This window comes from Lissotriton vulgaris, chromosome 6 (assembly GCF_964263255.1).
Source record: "Lissotriton vulgaris chromosome 6, aLisVul1.2, whole genome shotgun sequence".
Classification (NCBI taxonomy): Eukaryota; Metazoa; Chordata; class Amphibia; order Caudata; family Salamandridae; genus Lissotriton; species Lissotriton vulgaris.
In genome coordinates this window covers 307,822,241-307,846,304 of record NC_141694.1, presented here as the reverse complement: position 1 = coordinate 307,846,304, position 24,064 = coordinate 307,822,241, and the positions used below count along the sequence as shown (strand labels likewise).

Below are 24,064 nucleotides of genomic sequence, written 5' to 3'. Positions count from 1 at the left end.
AATACCGAATCTGTAAATACCGATTCGGTAAAAAATACCGAATTATTACCTACATCTAATTTACTGATTCTAAAATACCTAATCGGTAAAAAAGATTTACCTACATCTAGCCCTAGGTGTTTTTTCAAATGAGACACCACGTTCCACCCATACTAACACTCCCCTTGTAAACGCGGAGAAGCTGTACAAGATGTTTATCTAACCCATTTTTTCTTTAAAGCCAACTTGCCTATCTGGCCCATATGTGCTGTCTGTTGAAAACCTACATGTGTGTCCCTTTGTTTCAGACATCCTCGCCCTGTTTACTGTTTTATTGGTTCTGGCATTCCCCTTACATTGAAAGTCGGAAACTTATATGGAGTTCGTATATTCATTATACATAGGATATATGAATACTGTCCATCTTTTTCTTTTGCCCCAAGCCATATCTACAGAACACATTTGATGACATGTGGGGTATAGAATAAAGCCCAGTGGTGGTGTGGAATTTCTTCTTTTTTTTTTTTTTTTTAATTTTTAAAACCTTTATTGTAAAAAGCACACAGCTATTCAGCCTAACATCCCGGAGGCAAGGCAGCATAGTATAGAACGGTCATAGTGCCTAGCGATTCTTGTCAGGACAATGAAGGTTGTTTTTTATTTTTAAAACAAAAACTTAAGCAAAGCGCCCAAGGGCGCGAAAAAGGCAATGGAAATGAAGAAGACCACTAGTCGGTAGGAGGCGGAAGGAGCTGGAGAAGTTGTAGAAAGAACTGAGACAGAATGTAGCAAAAGCGGTGGGGGGGGGAAGGAAGAACAGGAGAATCAGTACAAGAGTAACGTAGCCGTCGTCAACGTCTATGGTGACAAGCGTTCATCTCGTGGCAACGGTGCAGGTGGCAAACACAAGTCCCCTCTATAGGCATTCCAGGCACCCCATACCTTGTTCCACGTCTGAGGCCGCCCCCTGGCAGTATACACAGTCTTTTCGCGCAACATACACCAGTCCATGTTGGCCTTCCATTGTACCACCAGGGGGGCCACATTAGAACCCCACCTCTGCGCTATGTCCCGTTTAGCGACCATATTGCCCAGTGTGGCCCATCGGGTCTGCGCCGTATCATAGTCATTAGGCTCCCAAACATTCAGGAGGCACCTACGCGCCTCCGCCGCTAACTCCACTCCAGTCACCTCCCGCATCACTCTATGAACCTTCTCCCAATAAGGGGCAATAACGGGGCACTCCCACAGTATATGAAGAAAGGTGGCAAGGGCTCCGCAGCCACGGCGGCAGAGGCCATCCGGCGAGAAGCCCATGTGCACAAGCCTGGGGCCGGTGACATACACTCGGTGAAGGATTTTAAACTGGACCAATCTCAGACGCGAGGAAATGGCTACCTCCTTAGGGGAGGACACAGCACTCTGCCAGTCCTCATCGTCCAGTTCCAGCCCATCGGCCACCCACTGTTCTCGCACGCGCTGGAGGAGGTCCACCTGAACGTTGATTAGTTTCTTGTAGGACAGAGAGATGGCGCTATCAGGCATATGCCCGTCCAACACCCTGTCCTCCAAAGGGGAACTCTCGGGGATGTCACCCTCCTCCGGCCTGGCGGCAGTTATTGCGTGCTGCAGCTGGGCGTAGCGGAAAAACTCCGTAGCACTCAATTTATACTCCGCCTGCAGCTGTGGGAAAGTCTTGACCACCCCCCTGGAGAGCATGTCCTCAACCCTCGAGATGCCTATGAGATCCCACTTCTCAAAGCCCTTGGTGTGCCAAAGCTTGCCCAAAATGTCGGAATCAAAGAGAGGGGTAAATCTCGTCAGTCTGCCCTGCCAGCCCTGTATCTTAGTGACCGTCCGCCACGTATGGACCGCCGCCTTGGTCGGGCCGGTGAGGTTACGATCAAAGGATCTAGAATATAGGGCGCGATAGTAATTGCCTCCGTGCAAAAGCCAGCGGTCCATGGCATAACCGGGGTTGTCCACGGGACCGTAAAAACCATGATTGATGGCGGTAAGTTGAGAGGCCCAGTAATATCTCCGCACGTCTGGTAGCGCAATGCCCCCATCATACCATGGCATGGTGAGCTTCCGAACAGCGACACGGGGTCGTCCGTCCCAAAGAAGGGCACGCTGCAGACTCTCGATCTCCCTGAAGTAGCGGGCCGGGACAAGGTCCTGAGTATTCTGCAAGGCATACAGAAACCTGGGCAGGGACATCATTTTAAATAACGCCGCCCGGCCCAGCAACGAGAGAGGGAGCTTACGCCAACTCTCCACATCCCGCCGCAGACGGTGGAGCGGGGGGAGCAAGTTGTGGTCATACCTTGCCTTAGGGTTATGTGAAATGTAAATCCCCAAGTACTTAAAGCCCTGTCCCGCCAGTTGGATATTACAGCCTCTGGGAAGGCGCGGCGTATCGCCCTTGAGGATGTAAAGGGAGGATTTGGCCCAGTTAATAATCAGGCCGGAGTAACGCCCAAACAGCCTGAGCACATCGCACGCCACGATAAGCGACTTGCAAGGGGAGGTGAGATACAACAGGATGTCGTCCGCGTACAGGGAGACCCTGTCCTCAAAGCCCGGGGACCAGGAGATCCCATGCAAGTCAGGGTGCGAGCGCAGCATCGCCGCGAGGGGCTCCAGAGCCAGCGCAAACAGGAGCGGAGACAAGGGACAGCCCTGTCTGGTGCCTCGCTGAAGTGCGAAGGGAGCAGACATACGACCGTTCACCGTAACAGCAGCCAAGGGGCTAGAGTAAAGAAGTTGCACCCAGCCCAGGAAGCCCGGCCCAAAACCAAGTTTCGTCAGGACTGCCCACAAATAATTCCATTCCAAGGAATCAAAAGCCATTGTGGCATCAAGGGAGGCCAGCACCGCCGGTTCAGTGAGGGCGTGAACTCTGGCCATAACGCCATGCAAGCGTCTCAGGTTAAGGGCAGTATTGCGGCGGGGTATAAAACCGGACTGATCCGGGTGTACCAGGTCGCTAATAACCCCGACCAATCGATTAGCCAACAGTTTGGCCAGGATCTTGGGTTCGGCGTTGAGGAGGGAAATGGGGCGGTAGGACCTACAAACATCACGCGGCTTGCCATCCTTGTGAATAACCACAATAGTGGCCAGTCGCTGGTCCAGGGGGAAGACGCCATCCTCTCGGGCACGGAGGAACATGTCTTTCAAGTGAGGAGAGATCACGTCCGGCCGGATCTTATATAGTTCAACCGGTATGCCATTGGGTCCGGTTGCTTTGCCCGTACGCAAAGCGCGGATCGCCAAGGCGATCTCGTCCGCAGTGATGTCCCGGTCAATGTCCACCCTGTCCTCCTCAGAGAGGCAAGGAAGGTCTATCGCCAAGAGGAATTCAGCCGAGTCGGCCTCGGAGCGATCTGACCCGGAGGTGTAGACCCCCCGGAAATAGTCAGCAAAGGACTCGGCGATGGCGCTCGGATCAGTAACCACCACTCCGTCATCGCACAGGATCTCCGGAACCACTCGGCTCGCCATCTCCCGCCTGTCCAGCCAGGCCAACAATTTACCAGCCTTGTCCCCGACGTCATAAATGCGGCCTTGCTGCTCTTTCGCTAAGAGCAGAGCTGCATTCGTAGCAAGATCGTGATACTCCGATTGCTTCAGAGAGAGTTCATGCAGGAGGGCGGGTTCGGGCTCGGGCCCCAGACGGGACTCGAGGTCCAAGACCTCCTCCTCAACTTGCAGGAGATCCGCATCACGAGTTCTTTTGGCCGTCGCGATGAGAGCCAAGGCCTCACCCCGCAACACCGTTTTGAAGGCCTCCCAAAGGGTGACCGCAGAGTCCACTGAGCCAGTATTTTCTGTAAAATAGAAGGCGATGGCCTTGGCCAGCAGCGCTCGCATGTTGTGGTTGCGGAAATACCAGGGGTTTACGGCTGCCGGGCGGCTGGACAAAAGGACGCCGAAGTCAAAGGAGATCCACAACGGCGAGTGGTCGGAAATGCCCCTTGCCAAAAAACGCGCCTCAGAAATGGCAGGTGATTGCGCCGCCAGGGTGAGGACATAGTCCAAGCGGGACAGACTTCCATGGGCACCGGAGAGGAACGAAAACTGGCGAAGCGCCGGATGTAAGAGTCGCCAACAGTCCACCAGACCCATAGAGTCAAGGAAGGTCGGCAGCCACGTTTGGGAACCCGGAAGGTCTCTCGGTGGCTGACGATCCAGGGTACCAGAGCAGACTGAATTGAAGTCCCCCCCTAGGATCAGTAGGCCCGAGGGCAGAGACAAAATGGCGCCACCAAGGTCCCGGAAGGTGCTAGACTGGAGGCCAGGGGGAACATAAACCGACAACAGGGCCAGGGAACGCCCCTCCCACCTCCCCGCCACAGCGGCGTAACGCCCCCTATCATCTAGCAGGGTGACGTCTATCTCAAGCGGAAGGGACGCACGTACAAGGACGCCCGCCCCCCGGGAGCCGGAAGAGAACCCAGAGTGGGCGACCATTTTATAACCCTTGCGATTCAGGGCCCTACAAGAGTTGCCCACTAAGTGCGTTTCCTGCAGTAAAACCACATCAGGCATGGTCCTTTTTATCAGCTGGAGCACCACCCCTCTCTTGACCCTATCACCTAATCCATTGACATTCCAGCTAAGCACTTTTAGTTTCCTACCCCCCATCCCCAAGCAACCCGCCCCACCCGACTCCGTTCGACCCGATCATACATTGTTCAACAAAACACACAGTCCATTGCCTCAAAGAAGAAAAAGAAATAGAAAAAACAAAGAACAAACCCCACGAAAATGCACCCCCCACCCTGCACCCCTGCATGTGACTAAAAAGCCCCCCCAACCAGCAGTGTGCCTGTCGCCCCATAACTACTCTACAAAAAGACACCCAGGGGAGTAAGGACTCTCCGCGAACTCCTCCCGCCACCCTCCATGTATTGACAGAAAAGATAATAAGGCAACTAAGAGCGACATTGGATAGCCCCTGAGGCAAGCAAGAGAGTCATTTAGTCACCCATTACAGAACCAAGTCTCATGAGTCCGGGCCGCCAGCCGCGCCACCCTCGTGGTCCTCCTGTGCTTCTCGGCGCGGTGGTAGAGTGTCCAGCCAGTCACTGACGTTCTCGGCGAAGTCGAAGAACAGTGCACGGCCCTCGTATTCGATCCGGAGCTTAGCAGGGAACATCATAGAATACTTAAGGCCCAGGTCCCGTAGCCGTCGCTTCACCCCAGAATAGCTTTGGCGCTGTCGCTGCACTGTCCTGGTGAAATCCGGGTAGAAATGGACATCAGCGTTCTGAAATTTAAGAGGGCCATGGCGCCTGGAGGCCTGCAGGATGGCATCCCTGTCGCGAAAGTTAAGCAGCCGGGCCACAATAGGTCTAGGCGCCACGCCAGTCTTCGGCGGGCCACCCGGTACCCGGTGGGCACGCTCCACCGAGAAAAAGTTACTGAGGCCAGGTGGGGCAAGATGTGTTCTGATCAAATCTTCGACGAGGAGGTCCGTCGCCGCCTCCTCCGAACCCTCCGGTACGCCGACAATGCGGACGTTCTGCCGCCTGGCCCGACTTTCGAAATCGTCCAGCCGCTTCGCGAAGTGCTCCGCCGTCCTCTGCAGGTTCCGGACCTCCGTTTGCATATCCGAAACGTCTTCTGTGAGACTGGCCGTCTTAATGTCCAGATTCTTGACCCTGTCATTAGTCTTGCCCAGGTCGGCTCTGATGAGGGACAGATCAACGGCCATGCCATCCACCTTGTGTGTGAGGACTTCATGCTGTTGCTGCATGTCTGCCCGGAAACTAGTGATGGCTCCCAAAATGTCGGTCAAAGTGGGCTCAGAGCCGTCCGGCGAGCCCGAATGTGGGATGCCCTTGGCAGAGGGACCTGTAGCAGGCGGTGTTTTCAGCTGAGTGTAGCGCTCAATCCGATTCTGCTGTTGTTGTTGCGGTTTATTGCGCCCTCCTCTATTAGACGGCTTGTCGAGGTCCCCCTTGCCCGCCATGTTAGGTCTCAAAGAACAAAGGGCTATGCCAGGCAAGTCCAAGCCCAGAAACCCGGAATGGTGTCCGGGACGTCAGCGGGAGACAGTTCCAGGTGCGCTTCGCCGTCCAACTAGCACCGCTGTCCAGCACACTTCTCCGGTGACGAAAGCAGGCTGGCACTCTGCAGTTCAGCAAGACGTAGTAGCGGAGTCCGCGGAGACAATGGCACCGAGCTGGCACGGAGTCCCACTCGACGTAGCTCCGCGTAGGAGACACCGATTTGAGTTCTGAAGACGGTGCTCGCCTCAGGTAGCCACCAGCAACGGGTATCCACCCTCGTGGATCAGGATTACGGGCAGGATAGTTGCGGAGGATCGGAAGGTCCGCGGAGCTCCGAGCTTACGCGGCCATCTTGGTTGCCCGCGAAGCTCCTCCTCCCTCGTGGAATTTCTTCTTACTGCATGGTTGGAACTGTAATACTTATCTTTGCCTTTTCCTTTCAACCCTTCAACAACTCCATCACTCCACCATGGACCAGAAAAACTATTTCTGCCCATAAAGAAACCTAACAGTAAATAGCTTTAGTTTGACTGAACCATAAAAGTGGAATTAGAGCCACATATGGGGTCTGAAAAGCAAGTACACGCACAGAGTGTCCACATCCTCATAGCCCTATTAAATTATCATTGCGGCTTGCAAATCATAGTGCGAATACAATTTCGCCCTATGTCATATACGTATTTGATGAGTCATGCATGCCCGGATTATAAGCATCTGCCCTGTTAAGTCTTATATATTGTTGTCTGCCATCTTGGGTGTGACCATGGGAAGGATTTAGGGCCAGATGTAGGTCGGCAAATACCGGTCGGTAACGGCCGATTTCGGCCGTTACCGACCGGTATTTACAAATGGAGATGTAGGGGCCTTAAAATGTACAGAATCGGTATATTTACCGAATCGGTAAAGTTACTGATTCGGTAAAATACCGATTCTGTAAATTTACCGAATCGGTAAATCAATATGTAGGTGGCACAGAAAACAGTGCCACAGGCCCTTACCGATTCGTTATTTATCATGTAATTCTATTGCATGGTAAATAACGAATACCTGTGTACATGCACATCTGTGCATGTACACCTGTGCCATGTGGCACACAGACATGCCCTAAGGGCATGTCTGTGTGTCACATGGCACACAAGTCAAAATCAGGGGTGCAACTGGGTGTCAAAGTGACACCCTGTCACCTTTGCAAAATCGGTAATTTTACAGAATCAGTATTTACCGATTTGGTAATTGACATTGATTCCTATGAGCCTACAGACCCAAAGGAATCAATGGTAAATACAGATTCGGTAATTACCGAATCGGTAATTACCGAATCTTACCGATTCGGTATTTTTACCAAATTTTTTACCTACATAGCAATTACCGAATAGTAAATACCGAATCGGTAAAATTCTGTATTTACCATTCGGTAATTTGCTATTTCCTACATCTAGGCCCTAGTCCTCTGCCTCCGATTCTGTTCCATCTCTAACATAATCTATGAATTTGCCTAGTAGCCTAATGTCCAAAGTCATAGGTTTTGTTCAGATCTTATTGTTCGGGTGATTGTCTTGTCACCAGGCAGCGGCTGCTTCCTGTGCTTTTGTTCTCCTGTCTGTCATTTGGTTCTTATTGCTCTCCACGGTGTCCTGGATTTCTGTGCCAACTTTTACTTCTAACTTTTCTATGTTCTCGATCTTCCGCTATACCATTGGATGCCACCCACTTTTCAACTGAATATCATGATTCTTAAACTCAGTGTAAAAGTGAGAGCTTTTTCCATCATTTATTTATTTGAAATAATAATGATTTATTTTTTTATGGAGCGCATACTACAAACTGAATTACCTGTTGACACTGATAACTACTTTTAATCGTGATGTTCATTTTATCAACCTATAAGACTGAGAAGCTGAGTTGTGCCTGTAGAAGTTCAAACCTGTGACAATCAGATCTGAGGACCAGTGCCCAGCCTACTCAGTTATTTTATTGATGCTGGATTCTTTAGCAGATAAAAACTTTCACTCGGTTGCAGATGTAGATACCAATAGGGGCTCTGTTTTAGAAGTGTTGCCCACTTGTTTGCATCGCAGGGGCACTTTGGTATTACAGACCAGGCGGTTCCTATAAAAGCATGAGCTGTCCAGTGGGTCGGTGGACATCTATACATTTGGCTGGAGGAGTACCCACCATGATGAGGGTATTAACATGGTTCTCCAAACTCAAATTGGGGCCCTTAGTGGCCAATTCAGAGAGCATGTGGTTCAGCCAGCTGTTGTTAGGTTGTACCATTGGAGAGGGCCATAAATAAGACACTGTGAGGCGTAAGGATATTCTGTAAATTCAAAGCGCCAGGGCTGAGCCTATTGGTGACTCTCCCTCTCGTCATGTGGAGCAGCACCTCGCAGGGTTTTGCTGGGCTGATGAGGTCACTGCACCTAGGGCTGTGAATTCTTCAGCCCGGTGAAGCCTGTCTTAGTACATGCAAAGCACCTGGCTGTCTGATCCATACAAAGGGCCATATGTATCATAGTTCCGTTTTGCGATTCCTAAATAGCGATTTTTAAGGAATCGCTATTTAGGAATCTCAAAATGGTATGTATGAAGAAAATCGCTTTTTAATAGCGATTCCTTAAGCTTCCTTAATTGCGAATTCGCATTTTGCGAATTCGCAATTATGGAATAATTTCCAATGCATTCTTATGGGCCAGGAGGCCCATAGGAATGATTTCCAAATAATTCTCAAATTGCGAATTTGCAATTTGCTAATCACTATTTGAGAATTATTGCAAGGGTGCAGGGGTGTCTCAAGGACACCCTGCTGCACCCCTGTAAATTACATGTGTGTGCATATGGCGCACATACATGCCCAATGGGCCTGTATGTGCGTCATATGCCACCCTCACAAATGCACAATTGTGCTTATTTACAAGAAATCGCAAATTACCACCAACTACAAGTTGGTGGTAATTTGCGATTTCTTAACCAAAATTCGCTAGCCAAAAATACTACATACATAGCATTTAAGGAATCGCAAAATAGCGATTCCCTAAATGCTATGGCAAAATAAGGAATCGCACAAGTTTGCAATTCCTTATTTTGGGAATGTTTCTTACATCCCAAAACATGCAAAAAGGCTTTCGGCCTTTGCGAATCACAAAAGGCTTGATACATATGGCCCAAAGTGAGTGTCTCTCAAGCTTATCTTTGCACAGCCTAAAAGATACTCATTGTGCTTTGGAAAATGGAGGGCGTTTGAGCCCTGCCCCCCTTATTGACTGGCTGCCCCTTCATGGAAGATTCTCTTATCCTCCTCCTTGTGCAGAATCAAATAATCCTAACAAATTCCTTCCAGTGTTGAATTTCCCTTACCCAGCGAAATATTATTGCATATACAATATTATCTCAATTTCAACTCTTTCTTGGAAAAAATAAAGGAAGATGCTGTCACTTCAATTTTAGGTAACTAAAGATGGGAACTAAATGGTGATGGTATTGAAGCATGTCTATTATTACACCTTTCAGGTTTCTTCTTCACCATCACCCATAATAAATTGATCACTAGACTGGAAGAAAAAAGTATTTGGATGAATAGCATTTAACTGTTTAAGGTCCTGTCGTGAAGGATCCATCATTTAATGATTCCTGTCTCATTTTTAGGTTTGACAAGTAATAGTGCTTGCACCATTCATGGCAAACATATTATACTTCATAATTTCTCAAAGGGACGATGGTCCATTCTCCTTCAGTCATTGGCTTCTTTGTGTCAGGAACCTCCAGCCATTGGCTTCAGAAATTGTCAGTCACATCCTGGAAACGTATTTTAGTCTCAGTCTCATATCTTAGAATTGTTGGTCCTTTTGACTTGCCAAGCAGATGATGTCTCAAGTGAAACTGGTGGAGTTTGGAATGCTGGCATGGTGGGGTTTTGCTTCACAATGATTACTTGTGTTTTACTTTTTGAAACTTTCAGGGCTGGGTTAGGATCCCACCTGGAATATTTGTATTTAGGATTCAGACTTCTGAGACTGTATCAGTCAGCAGCTCGAGTCATGGCACATTTAAACATAGGCCATGTCCCTCCAGCTTAGCTCTTCACTGGTCCCTGTGAAGAAGCGGGTCCTATTCAAATCCCTGTGCATGGTTCGGAAGGTGCTGTGTGGGAAGATCACAATTTCTGTGATGAGAAACTCTGATACTAGGGGACCTTGCTACAACCTCAAAGGTTAAAATATCTGGATTTGATGGACGTGCCTTTTTTTTCTGGCCGCCAAGGCTTGGAACGAATTTGCAGTAGGTTAATAAATATGCTCCTGAAATTCAATTATTTTAGATGTTTTAGTATAGTTCGGTTAACAGTGGAGTTGTGTCTGTTGGATGAATTGGTGTTTAGTGCCAAGAAGCCTTATGATATTAACTCTGCTTCATAGATTTAGCACACAACACAACTACAGTGCATTAAGCACAGCTACAGTGGGGTGAAATTGGGTGTGCATTTTGCAGTTCTTATGCTTTACTAACACTGCTCTGATGTCTCATGGTCTGGAGAAAGGCACTTTTCATATTATATTTGTTTATTTTACACATGAAGCCTTGTGGTTTTCTAAAGGAAGGATCATAGTCTTTCTAACACAGAACTGCTTGGCATCCTGTTTCACATTAATTGTAAATTACTTGTTTTTCTCCCAGGCTTCTCCGGCAATTGTGTTGGCTGTGGCGAGAAAGGTTTCCGCTACTTCACAGAATTTTCCAATCATATCAATCTTAAGCTGACAACGCAGCCCAAGAAGCAGAAGCATTTAAAATATTACCTGGTCCGGAATGCTCAGGGAATGCTTGTGAAAGGATCCCTTATTTATTGGAAAGGAGCAGGTAAGACAATAGTGCTAAAGCATTGTACGTGTTCCAAACTAGTTGTACTTAGGGCACATTAAATATGTGTCTTTACAACGCATGGGAAGACATTGCATGCCATTACAACTCAGTAGTTACAACGAAAATGAAATGAAAAATTATATTTATATAGCGCGTACATACCCAAAGGCCTCGCAGCGCTTGAACTGAATAATGTGGTGAGCAAATAGCAGGATTTAGCACATTTTAGCGAACAGGTGAGTTTTTAATATTTTCCTAAAGACCATCCGGTCGCTGATCTCCCGCATATTCGGCGGGAGCGAGTTCCACATCTTTGCCGCCAAGTGTGAAAACGCCCGGCCTCCCCAGCGAGCTTTATTGACTTTAGTTGTAGTGGCGAGATGCAGAACGCTGGAACGAAGGGTTCTCGATGGAATGTAAGGTACAACCAAGGAGCGCAGGATAGCTGGGCCTGTTCGGTGAAATGCTTTGTGCACAATGCACATAGCTTTGAAGTGCATTCTGGCAGCTATTGGGAGCCAGTGGAGTTCTTTTAAGGCCTTTCTTGCTGATTGCCAGCGAGGGATGCCAAAGAAAAGTCGAGCAGCACAATTTTGTGTGACTTGGAGTCTGTTGATCACTGCTGCCGGGGCTCCCAGATATAGCGCATTTCCATAATCCAGGCGGGAGAGTATCAAGGCCTAGACCATGATTCTCCTCGCCTAGAAAGAAGCAATGGGAGAATCTTCCGGAGCATTCTCAACGGTCCAATACAGATGGAAGCAGTTTTGGTGGCCTGCACAGAAAAATCTAATGCTTTATCAAGCCAGACTCCAAGGCTCTTGATGTGGGGTTTCGGTGAGGGAGGAGCGCCAAGACAAGCGGGCCAGATGGAAACCAGAGTGGCCGGTGCAAGATTGCCCAGTAGCATAATCTCTGTCTTCTCCCCGTTGAGTCTGAGACATGAGGAATGCATCCACTTGGCTACTGCCTCTAGACAGGGCCCCAAGGTGTTGGATGAACCCTCTGTGTGATCCAAAGAGACCACCAGTTGGGTATCATCCGCGTAGGTGATAATACGCACACAGAAGGGTGCGTATTATCACATTATAGCACCAAACGACTGCGTTGTTACAATGCGAACCAGTACATCTCAAGTTGTTACAACGACTTGCTGTGGGGGGCGCGCTGGCTTTAGGAATAGTATTATTTACTATTCCTACTCTAGTTTGTACAACAGCAGGGAAGGTGTTGGATTAGCGTGCCCCCTACGGCAAGTCATTGAAATGACTTGCAATGTAATGGTACGCATGGTAACCACATAGTCGTTGTAACGTCAATGTTGGCAGGAGTCAACATGATGGAATGCCTGTAGACTTGCCTTTGTGTACAGATTTGATCACTTTGCACATTCAAACATAGTCCCTGAATTTTCATTGCAAGGAAATCAATATACAGGTTTCTGAAGATTGGTAACGTGGATTTGCACTTGTAAATGGGGGTATTTACATACCTAAGTATTACTTAGGTGTTCAAATGTTTTCGAGAAATGACCCAACATGACTTATTTCAAGGCTTTCCTCGCCTTCTCTAGAAGTTGACCGAATAGGTCATTTTCAAACATGGCATTAGTTTTAATTCACTAAAATGATGTAAGATTGTGGTTATTTTGTGAAATGTAATTTTAATCAAACTATATATTCTGCATAACAGTCTAAATATGGTTTAGTGCTTTTGAGGCTTCATGCTATGTTGTAAAACTTTCATGGATAAAGTTAAGTAAATTAATACAATATCCAGGGCCTTATTTACAGTTTGGCAGACGTGATAATCCTTCAAAACATGGCAGATATCCCGTCTGCCGTATTAAAAGTCTCATAGGTACAATGAGCTTGCGATATGGCAGACGGGACGCGCGCACATTTGTGTCAGAGTATCCCCTGTGCCAAACTTTAAATAAGCCTCTTTGATGGAGAATGCTTATTACTTATCATGACTCGCAGAATAGTAGGAGGTCACAGTAAAGCGTGAAAGCCTGTGTCCCATGGCATTTCTCATCACTGGCTGTGGAGTGGTAAAGAAGTGCACAGTTCCCATCGTACGCCCATCTCTTCCTGCACCTCATGGTGTAGGAGTGGTGCCCATACCGTTTAACTTAAACGTCAGTTCTCAGTTTCATTTTATTTACATGACTTTGCTGGAAGGATGTACGATTCCAACAGTTTGCCAGTTCCAATACTTTCTCATTTTTTAACTGGAGTGTTTTGTTGCAATTTGGCTTGACCTTATAAACCTTATATAAACGGTTTTAGGGCAACATCATTCATTGAAGAGAGTTCTGTTTCCCTAGAGATCAGAGGCCGACCTCCAACATCCAATGGTGGATCAGTCCTACCAGTCCAAGCTTCCAAGGGACCAAATTCGAACCTGACCAGGACGAGTGAGCCGGTGAATGCAGTCCATCCAAATGTTGTCAATGGCATGCAGCCGACAGGTAACAACTGCAGTTGATACTCCATGATTTGTTTCCAGTAGCTCTCACAGATGTTTTTGATATCATGGGGTAGTTTACCAAGAAATAGGTTTGTCTCTCCATCTGGGTGCTATTGAGATGTCTTTCAAAGAAACATTCACCAATAAGCATGGGCGAATTTTGCGGAACTCGCGTTCGCGAATTTTGCGGATTTGCGAACTCGCAATCCGCAAAATCCGCGAATTCCCGCGAATTTGCGGATTTTTTTGTTGTTGTGTGTTCGCAATTGTTTCTGCCAGTTCGCGAGGATTTGGTACTAGTTCGCAATTGCGAACTTACTTGTCGGCTCGCAACGGTCGCGACTATGTTGTTTCTACGTCTGGTGCATCATCACAGCCTCCCAGCACCCTCTGTTTCACCACTGGCACCCTCTCTTTGACCCATGCCACCCTCTGTTACATCAATGCCACCCTCTGGTTCATCATCACTGTAGAAGATGGGGGGGAAAAGCAAGCCCACCTGCCCTGCTTGAACTGACATGAATTAATTTGGGGTTAGTTTATTAACGTGCGTGTATCAAGAGGGAGAGAGAGGACCAGATAGCTAGTCCAGATCCCCGGTTTATATGTAGATTAATCAAAAAGAGACTAGCTATGGGATGGGGTGGTATGATGTTTACATTGTAAAGATCATGGTGACTCAGGTAAGTTTTGTTGGTCAGGGGTGGCACCCATTGGGTGTCTTAAGAAAGCCCTCACCCACCAACCTAGTTGGTGGCATGCTTCATCATCGGGCCCACCCAGTGACACCTAGCGTGTCCCGGGTGTGCTACGACGCCTGAATACAGCGGAGCAGGTATGTCACTGTGTGTGCGGTGAGGGATGTTAAGAAGGTGAGTTTAAAACGGCTTGGCGGGGGTCCCTGTACCCGGTGGGTAAAAGACTTTATTAATAGGGCCTCCGTCAGCGGTTAAAAATAAGGCTGTGGGACGCAAGAGGCGAGTTACGACCTCTCACGTCCTTTAGAATGTCAACATGTTTCAGCCAGTGCCTTATTAATATGCTGGCTTTCTTCAGGACAATAAAAATGGGTGTGGGTGTGATTAAAACTAGTGGGTGTGTAGTGTGGACTATGTGTCTACACGCCCTAAAGTGTATCTAACTGTGAGAGGGGGGATTCCCTTCTCAAGATCACGCTAGTTTTAAGTGGTGTCCTCTTCAAGGTACTTTGAAGTGGCAAAGGTTAGACCAGGATTACTGGTCCCAAGAAGGAGGCACACTAGGTCTGCAGCCGGTATCGACCAGTAATCCTGGTCTAACCTTTGCCACTTCAAAGTACCTTGAAGAGGACACCACTTAAAACTAGCGTGATCTTGAGAAGGGAATCCCCCCTCTCACAGTTAGATACACTTTAGGGCGTGTAGACACATAGTCCACACTACACACCCACTAGTTTTAATCACACCCACACCCATTTTTATTGTCCTGAAGAAAGCCAGCATATTAATAAGGCACTGGCTGAAACATGTTGACATTCTAAAGGACGTGAGAGGTCGTAACTCGCCTCTTGCGTCCCACAGCCTTATTTTTAACCGCTGACGGAGGCCCTATTAATAAAGTCTTTTACCCACCGGGTACAGGGACCCCCGCCAAGCCGTTTTAAACTCACCTTCTTAACATCCCTCACCGCACACACAGTGACATACCTGCTCCGCTGTATTCAGGCGTCGTAGCACACCCGGGACACGCTAGGTGTCACTGGGTGGGCCCGATGATGAAGCATGCCACCAACTAGGTTGGTGGGTGAGGGCTTTCTTAAGACACCCAATGGGTGCCACCCCTGACCAACAAAACTTACCTGAGTCACCATGATCTTTACAATGTAAACATCATACCACCCCATCCCATAGCTAGTCTCTTTTTGATTAATCTACGTTAGTTTATTAACAACACCTGCCCTGCCCCAACTGACAATAATGAATTAGGGGCTAATTAATGTGTCACTGAAAGAATTTCAAGTTCCAGCCTGGCACCTGCTTGTCTGCTCCTTTAGCTGTAAATCAGGACCTTTGTGGCATACAGTTAAGGTCAGAGCAGGGTCACACAATAGTTGCAAGCAGGCAACCGAATTCTGGAGGGCCCCCTCAGGAAGCACTACAAAGAATCGTTACAAATCATGAGGTTGACCTTTTGCACCTGCTCATTGCTTTTGCTTTTGCTGAAATCGTTTTTCGGTTTTTTTCGCGCTATTCGCGGGGCGCAGCGTCGTGCGAAACCGACCGCGGAAGCCGCCAATTCGTGCGAATGAGCATTTTATTTTTTTGCGGCTTGTTGTTTCGCGAGTTTTTTTGCAGTATTCGCGAGCCGCTTGCAGCGCAACACGCAAATTTACCCCAAGGTCAAGTACGGGCGCGGCCATTTTGTTTGCGTGACGTATTTCCATTTCCGCCCGCTATGTATAATCTCGCGCAGTAAGCGCATTGCGAGTAGAGGTTCGCACGAGATCGCGCGGGAAATCTAGAGGTTCGCACGAGATCGCGAGGAAAATCTCGCGCAAACTTACTTTCGCGCTCGTGAACGGGCGCCGGCCATCTTGTTTTTCATTCATTTCCTGTGTCTGGGCATGGTGTTTAATCCTCTTGGTATCTTTGCCATCCTTTGCTTGTTTTCAGTTTTTTTTTTACGATTTTGCTTCTTATCTATCCCTCACTTTTCCTAGCTGTATATTTTTGTCTTTTCTGCTATTTTTCTTTACTTTTAAACTACTTTTTTAAACTCTTTTCTTTTCTTCTTCCCTATCCTATTCTTTCTTAATTTTCTACTTCTTCCTACCTTACCTGCCCAGACCATGGTCAAGCCAGGCGCCGTGAAGCTGCCCAGGCACTTGAGGGCCGCAGCGGCGGCGGGGAGTAGTGCTGGACCCAGTGCCAGGACAGCATGCGGGAGATTGAGGGGGGAGCAGGTGACGCGACGGGAGATATTCAGCCCGGAGGAAGTGGGCGCGCTGGTCTACTTCGTCCAGCGCCGCCTGCCCAGGACCATCGCGGGAGGCGGCAGGATCGCGGCCGGCGGCTACAACATGCGGGAGCGCCGGAAGCGGTGGGAGAAGGTGTGCTGGGCCATATCCCACCTCTACGGGGTCCAGCGCACCTACAGCCAGGTCACCCATCGCTGGACGGACCTCCTGGACCGCGAGCGCGACCTGCTGGACCAGCTCGGCTTGGAGATCCCCGGGCTTGGTGAGTAGTAGTAGCCATTTAATCACTCACTACTATGATGTTTTCTCCTGCTCTGTGTTGTTGTATTGCAAATATTTGTTTTTTACATGGAGCAAGCCAATAATGCCGCTGATGACGATTACATTGTAGTTAAATTATATTTCAAAATCTTCTGTGCATTTCAGGTGCACTGCTCTCCTTCTCAGTGGCGTTGCTACTATGCTTATTTGTTTTCTATTTCGTGGTCTCATTGGCCTGAGTAACTATTATGTATGAGTGTACTTTACAGAACTGCGTAATGCTAGACACTAGGGGGCAGATTACATTTACAAGCCCCTTGCGCCACGTTTACGTTGCCTTGCGTGACGCAACAGCGGCGTAAAAGTGCTGCATCCCTGCGAGTCATTTACAGCATGACGCATCTAGGGAGATGCGTCACGTTATAAAGCCATGGGCCTGCACCACAATGGGTGCGTTCCTAGTACGCAGGGTGGGCGGTCCGGCGGCTGTGCGCCTCGCAAAATTGCCTGCGTGAAATCTACAAGATTTAACGCAGGCACTTCTGCGACGCTGCTACGTCAATTCAATTCCTTATGTCTGCTCGAAGCAGGCTAAAGGACTGACACAGCATGTTAAGTATTGGGTGGCCCTGAGCATTACTGGAGTTGCATTGCGTTGGCGACGTGACTCCAGCGATGCGCCGCTCTTACGTGACGAGATGCGTCACGCAAGTGCCTACCCTTGCGCCAGGGCGCGCCGCATTGTAAATGAGGCGCATCTGCCGTGTCGCAAGGGTAGTTTTGCGTGACGCATTTGATCTGGCGCATCTCTGGAGATGCGCCAGAACGCGTAAGTAAGTATGCCCCTAAGGGGCAGAATTGCAATTACCGTCGCATCCCTGCAAAGTAGCAGGGATGCGCCATTAATTGTGCGGCCCGCTACCACCACCAAACATGGTGCGCCGTATTTGCAATGCGGCGCACCATGAGCCCAAAACGTCACCGAAGCTTTACTGCTGGAGTTGCGTTACAACGATGGCGCAGCTCCAGCAATGCTCTGGGGTACCCTATCTCCCCAATGCTGGGTCAAGCCGTACGTCTGCTTCAAGCAGGTGCAGGGTTTGTGTGACGCATCATTGTCCTAAAGGTGACTGATTGAAATTTTGTAGATTTCCCTCAGCCACTATTAGGATGTGTTCCAGCGCAGGAATGCCCTCCCTTGCGCCGGAACGCCCCCTGATGGCGCAGGGCTTTATAACGGGATGCATCTCCCAAATGCGTCACGTTGTTATAATATTATACGCCGCACCATGGCGCCCTTTTTTGTTTAGCTGCTGCGTCACAAAAGTCACGCAAGAACGGCGCAAAAGAGCCGCAAGGGGCTTAAATCTGCCCCTTCCTTTGTACCCCTGACAATAAGAAAAATAGTGGCGGTGGATTGATAGTTTGACTATTTCAATGACTGGTAATGTAGCAGGCAACTGTTAGTGTTGTCACTGATCTGACTGAAATCACAATGGAGTTTGTCTGTCACTTTGCGTCTTGCCTGCGGACTGCTGCCTGCCAGTCCTAGGTGAACGTTTCAGTACTTTGTTTAGTGAGTTACGTGACTTTCGAAGTCACAGGTCCGCAAATAAATGAAAACTAACCCTAATCAATATAATTTCGCGGAAATATTTTGTTATTGTTCTTTTGAAATGTTTGATTTGGTTGACATTGACAAGCAACAATCATCCATGTTTTCTGTTCTTTCTTTCATGTTGTACGTCAGCTCCCCCCAGGGGCGAGAGGAGGACACAGGAGCAGCAGGCGGCGGATGCTGTTCAACAGGGCCAGGATCGGGCAGGCGAGGGCTCCTCTGCTGGCCCCAGTAAGTTTTCATTTTAGACTAGTACCTATTTTTCCTAGCGTTCCTCATTTGACTTTTTTCAAAATTGTCTTTGCTCTTCTTGTAGACTGTATCTAAATTCTTATCCTGCCTCTACTATGACTCCCTGTGGTATTACTAGATTATTCTTATTAGTCTGTCTGTGTAGCTAACTAAGATTGCACGGTTGGCGAAACTCCCATGATTCTAGTCAGCAATAGCTCTATCAACTTAGTGCAGTCCTCTGGGATTGTCCATAATGTCTTTTGAAGTGTTCTATCTGGACTCATGCTTGCAAAAATTGCAAAACCTTTCGCTCAGTCACTCTAGTCTGGACCAAAATACACAGATTGTATTTAAGTTTAAAAGCTTTATTAAAAGTAAACACATTTATTAAAATGAAGTCATAATAAAACTAAACGTTTAACTGATAATGGAAAAGTGGTTAGTGCTGACGATTAATTGAAGACATTTCTTGTGGTCGAGCCGAGCTCTCACCTGGTTTCAACTTGATCTTGTTGTTAGAAGTCCATCTTCTGTCTGTGTGGAGAAAAATGGTGCGTGTTAAAAAAACAGCCTTCATCAGTTGTGCCAAAAAGTGCAGCAAGACAACCTTCCCTGGAAAAAGGGACATTTTTTTAACTTTAACGTAGACAGTCACAAATTACATTGTTTTTACATGTCTTCATTCCTAGACCAAAGACTAGTGAGTGCTTTATTCTAACATTCTTAAATGTACTTTGTAGGTGGAACATCTGGTGGCGGGGCCAGTGTGGAGGTGGTGGTGCTCGACACGGAGGCGGAGGGCGATTCTTCAGGGGAGGAGGCGGCGGCTGTGAGAGTTGAGACGGTGGTGGTGGCGGCCAGAGGTAAGCTCTTATATATTCCTTACTTATTGAGATTGAAGACTAGCTGGGAAGGCAAGAATATGAGATGCATGGCTGGGTGAATGATGAAGCAATGATGGGTGGAAGGACAACAGCCTGGGTGGGTGACACAGAAACTGTATGTGTCCATATACCTGGATCATGCTACTATCTGACTCTTAGATAGCATATGTGTATCTAGAGCAGGGGTACTCATAGTACGGCCCGCGGGCCGGTGGTGGCCCGGCAAGCCTTCCTTGGCGGTGCGCAGACCTTGCAGACAATCACTGCTCCCCCGGCCCCCACAGAGCAGAGGCTTTTTTGTATTTCACCTGTTAGCGCCCCTGCATCTCCACTCTGACAATCACTGCTCCCCCGGCCCCCACAGAGCAGAGTGGAGATGCAAGGCCACAAAGAGGTGAAATAGAACAAAGCCTCTGTGGGGCCGGGCAAGCAGTGATTGTCAGGGTGGAGAAGCAGGGGCGCTACAACAAACAAAGCCTCAATAATATGTTAATGTTCTTTTAAAGACCTGTTAAGTACTTTGGTGTTGTTGTCTGTGTGTGCGCGTTGAGGAAGCGGTCTCAACCCGGGCTGAAGGCTGACACAGATAGACACACACACAGTGAGATGACAGAGGGGGAGGTAGAGGGAGGGCAGGAGGGAGAGAGAGATGGAGAGGGAGGGCAGGAGGGAGAGCAGGAGGGAGAGAGATGTATTTAAATGCTGGGTCTGGTGGCTCAGTGGGTGAGGGCATCTGCTGCAGGGACCTGTGTGCAACCTCATGGTCACAAGTTATCGTTTTGCTTTAGCCCCGCCCCCTCTGACTCCGCCCCCACCAGTGCGGCCCTCGGCCCCAAACTACACTGTAAATGTAGCCCCTGAGAGAAAGTTTGTGAGTAAGTACCCATGATCTAGAGAGAGTAGACGGTCAGTGGATGAACTAAGTGTAACTTTGAAGAGCATGTAACACTGCACCCCGCACGTCCGTTCCAGTGTAGGAAAGGCAAGGAAAAGAACTTTTAATTTTGTCCAAATACTACCATCAATAGTAGCAGTAGTTTGTATTGCAAGCACTGCATAGATCCGGTTATTACGGTGGCCACTCCCTACCTCTCTTAATAAGTTTAGTAGTACTCAGTCATTCATGTGTGGATGTATCACTGGTCACTCAATAAAAAGCAAAGCACCTAAAGTCATCCCATATATAAGCAAAAACATCCCATGTGAAGTGATAGATAATCAGATTATTTATCTTCTTCAATTTTCCATTTCTAGTACTCATTTCCACTGTAGGGTGAAAGTTAAATTAATTAAGCAGTAGCCCTTGAGTTGTAACAGAGTATTCTCAGTGCCACCCGTAATAGAAAAGTAAGAGCTTCACCACCTGCATGTACTGGACGGGTACAGTAACGCAACGCAAGTCTAGGTCACTCCTCATGGCGTGCGTCTCTTTTTCTCGGGTGCAAGTTTACTGCGCTGGCATTATGCCGGCTTGCAGAAGATAACGTACCAATTTTCCAAAACAAGAGACAAGAAGAAGAATAAGACTGGTGTACTTTCATAGTCGACTCCAATGGAAGTCCATAGTGCTCGTAGAATTTGTTCCTTAAACTCCCACTAATGTTAGAGCAAGGATGAAGAAGTGTGAGGTTAGATAGATACTGGCCTCAATAGTTATGTAATGCGTTTGCAAGTTGCTAGTTGTAGTGCAACACAAATTTCTCCTGAATGATTGAGTTAATCTTAAGGAGCATTGGTTACAGACTATGTCTTTCTTTCTTCATATAGGTTCTCCTTCCAAACGAACAAGGAGGAAGGAGCTGGCTAGAGCGGCCCGGCAACGGAGGATCGATGCCACTGTGGCCGAATATCGGCGGCTGGTGGCCCTGGAGGACGAAGAAAGTGTGCAGTCGACCACAACAACTACGTCATCTGCATCGGCCTCCGTTCCCCCACGGGCTGCCAGTGCCACCCAGCACAGTGGTCCACCCAGACTGAGCCGGGCTGCCAAAGCCAAACGCCACCGCCGAGTAACAAGGACAACAGCTACAGCTTCCTCTCACAGCCGTTGCACCTACAAGGCATTGAAGGCACGCCTGCGCCGCAGTACCCTGATGGTGTCCCGCCTCCAGCAGGAGCTCCACCACTTTTCCAACCAGTTGGAGGGGCTCCGCGTAGAGCACGCCTTGCTCCGCCAGGAGCATGATGCCCTGGCCCAAAAAGTTGACAGCATCCGCCCATAGTGTCCCTTGCCCCTTTTTTAGAGACTTTTGGGGGTTGGAAATTGGGAGTTGGGTTTTTGGGGACTTTTGAAGGACAATCGTTGGGGTTAGGGAGGGTCTTGCGGGAGATTATTTTGTTAGGGATATAAATATACTTTTTCAAACTTTATCTGAGCATACCCGTTTCTTACTGCTTGCCTGGTGGGTGGGGGTTTAACGTTGACTTTGTTTTCCTGAAAGTTTAGTTCCATTTTCTTCCTTTAAGTGTAAATGCCCAAATGTTTTCAACACTAAGTGCCTCTCACAGACGAAGTGAATCCAAGAGTCCTAGGACTTTAGTAGTACTACCTTCAGTCTCTCGTCTCTCGTACTAATACTCCATTATACCCCCAAACCACCAAACGCTTATCTTACCTGTAATTTGTGTTTGAAAGTAGGGCTAGACCCAGGGCTGGCTCCACGGGAAACAGCGAATATGGTTGGCAATCTTGGTCGGATAAAATTTCCTCATAGCGGTGGTACTAGTGGTGTGACACAGTGGCAGTTGCATGCCTATGAAAAAAAAGAAAATGAAATCTCGTTTGTCCTCCTGAGCAATTCAACGGTACAACTGAGAATATAGCAGGTGACAGAAGTACAGTAGAACAGTGCCACATTGTAGCCTAACAAATGGTAAAGTATAACTACTAATTCGGTTGAAGTTCTTTCACATTAGCAATGGTTCTTTGTCAAGCAGAGTAAGAATATATCCTCGGATTTCTTCACCAGCCTGTTGCTATCACCTTATCCTCCCCAGCAAGTGTGTGGATTTATTGCTGTCATTTAGTCACACATCAATCAAAACCACACAGCCCGGGGGAAGAGGGTTAGGGTTTGAAAAATGGATGGGTACGGGGGTTTTTGGGAAAGGTTTTGGGAGACAAGAAAAAATAGCACAGCATAGACAAACAATTGTGAACATAAACAAATCTTTGGGTACAAACCTATCCATCAATCTTTGAAAGTGCATGCACTACTGCATACATGTCAGTGAAAAGTAAGTAGTACATTCGACAACTGTGGAAGAAAGAATGCGACAGTACAGGGCCTGTGTGGAATTATTGATAACGATATTCAACATAAGGTCTCTGTACTTAGCCAGATACCCGAGAGCCTTGCTGGTCACTATAAATCCATTCACAACAACACTCAATGGAGTTGGTCTGGAAGGTATAGTAGATAGAAAAGGAGAAATTGCTTTTTTTCTAGGTGTCCCCTCACTCACCAGGGTTGCCCCTTGGTGACATGCTTCATCATTGGGGCCATCCCAGTCCTCTACGGCCTGGGGCGTGCTGCGACTTGCGAATTACGTAGGAGCACTTACAAATGACTATGTGTGGTGCAGATGTGATAGTGGAGTGGACTAAGTGATGTGTTAAGGGATCAATTTAGAAGCAGAGAGAGATCCAAGAAATGCAGTCACAGTCAGAGAAAAAGGCAAGGGATACTGTATCTATGTGGTTGTAGTGGTCCTGTTGGAAGTGGTAAGTAAGTTGCCTGCAGAAAAAAAATCCTCCTTTTAGCGGCACTCCTCCATTGCAGCCGACGCTTCGTCAATCGATGTTGGTCACCAGAAGACACCCTGTAAAAAAAAGCACAGCATAGACAAACAATGGAACATAAACAATTCTTTGGGTACAAACCTATCCATCAATCTTTGAAAGTGCATGCACTACTGCATGCATGTCAGTGAAAAGTAAGTAGTACATTCAACAACTGTGGAAGAAAGAATGCGACAGTACAGGGCCTGTGTGGAATTATTGATAACGATATTCAACATAAGGTCTCTGTACTTAGCCAGATACCCGAGAGCCTTGCTGGTCACTATAAATCCATTCACAACAACACTCAGTGGGGTTGGTCTGGAAGGTATAGTAGATAGAAAAGGAGAAATTGCTTGTTTTCTAGGTGTCCCCTCACTCACCAGGGTTGCCCCTTGGTGACATGCTTCATCATTGGGGCCATCCCAGTCCTCTACGGCCTGGGGCGTGCTGCGACTTGCGAATTACGTAGGAGCACTTACAAATGACTATGTGTGGTGCAGATGTGATAGTGGAGTGGACTAAGTGATGTGTTAAGGGATCAATTTAGAAGCAGAGAGAGATCCAAGAAATGCAGTCACAGTCAGAGAAAAAGGCAAGGGATACTGTATCTATGTGGTTGTAGTGGTCCTGTTGGAAGTGGTAAGTAAGTTGCCTGCAGAAAAAAAATCCTCCTTTTAGCGGCACTCCTCCATTGCAGCCGACGCTTCGTCCATCGATGTTGGTCACCAGAAGACACCCTGTAAAAAAAAGCACAGCATAGACAAACAATGGAACATAAACAATTCTTTGGGTACAAACCTATCCATCAATCTTTGAAAGTGCATGCACTACTGCATGCATGTCAGTGAAAAGTAAGTAGTACATTCGACAACTGTGGAAGAAAGAATGCGACAGTACAGGGCCTGTGTGGAATTATTGATAACGATATTCAACATAAGGTCTCTGTACTTAGCCAGATACCCGAGAGCCTTGCTGGTCACTATAAATCCATTCACA

General features: G+C 47.9%; 1 protein-coding gene across 1 annotated transcript in view; it reads left to right on the top strand.

Annotated features, from left to right (window-relative positions):
* Positions 1–24,064, top strand: part of GREB1 (growth regulating estrogen receptor binding 1) — a 612,299-nt gene that overhangs the window by 302,060 nt on the left and 286,175 nt on the right. The window contains exons 5-6 of the mRNA XM_086926326.1: positions 10,674–10,856; positions 13,189–13,332. Coding sequence (XP_086782452.1) covers positions 10,674–10,856; positions 13,189–13,332 — 327 coding nt within the window. The remainder of the gene's footprint in view (positions 1–10,673; positions 10,857–13,188; positions 13,333–24,064) is intronic.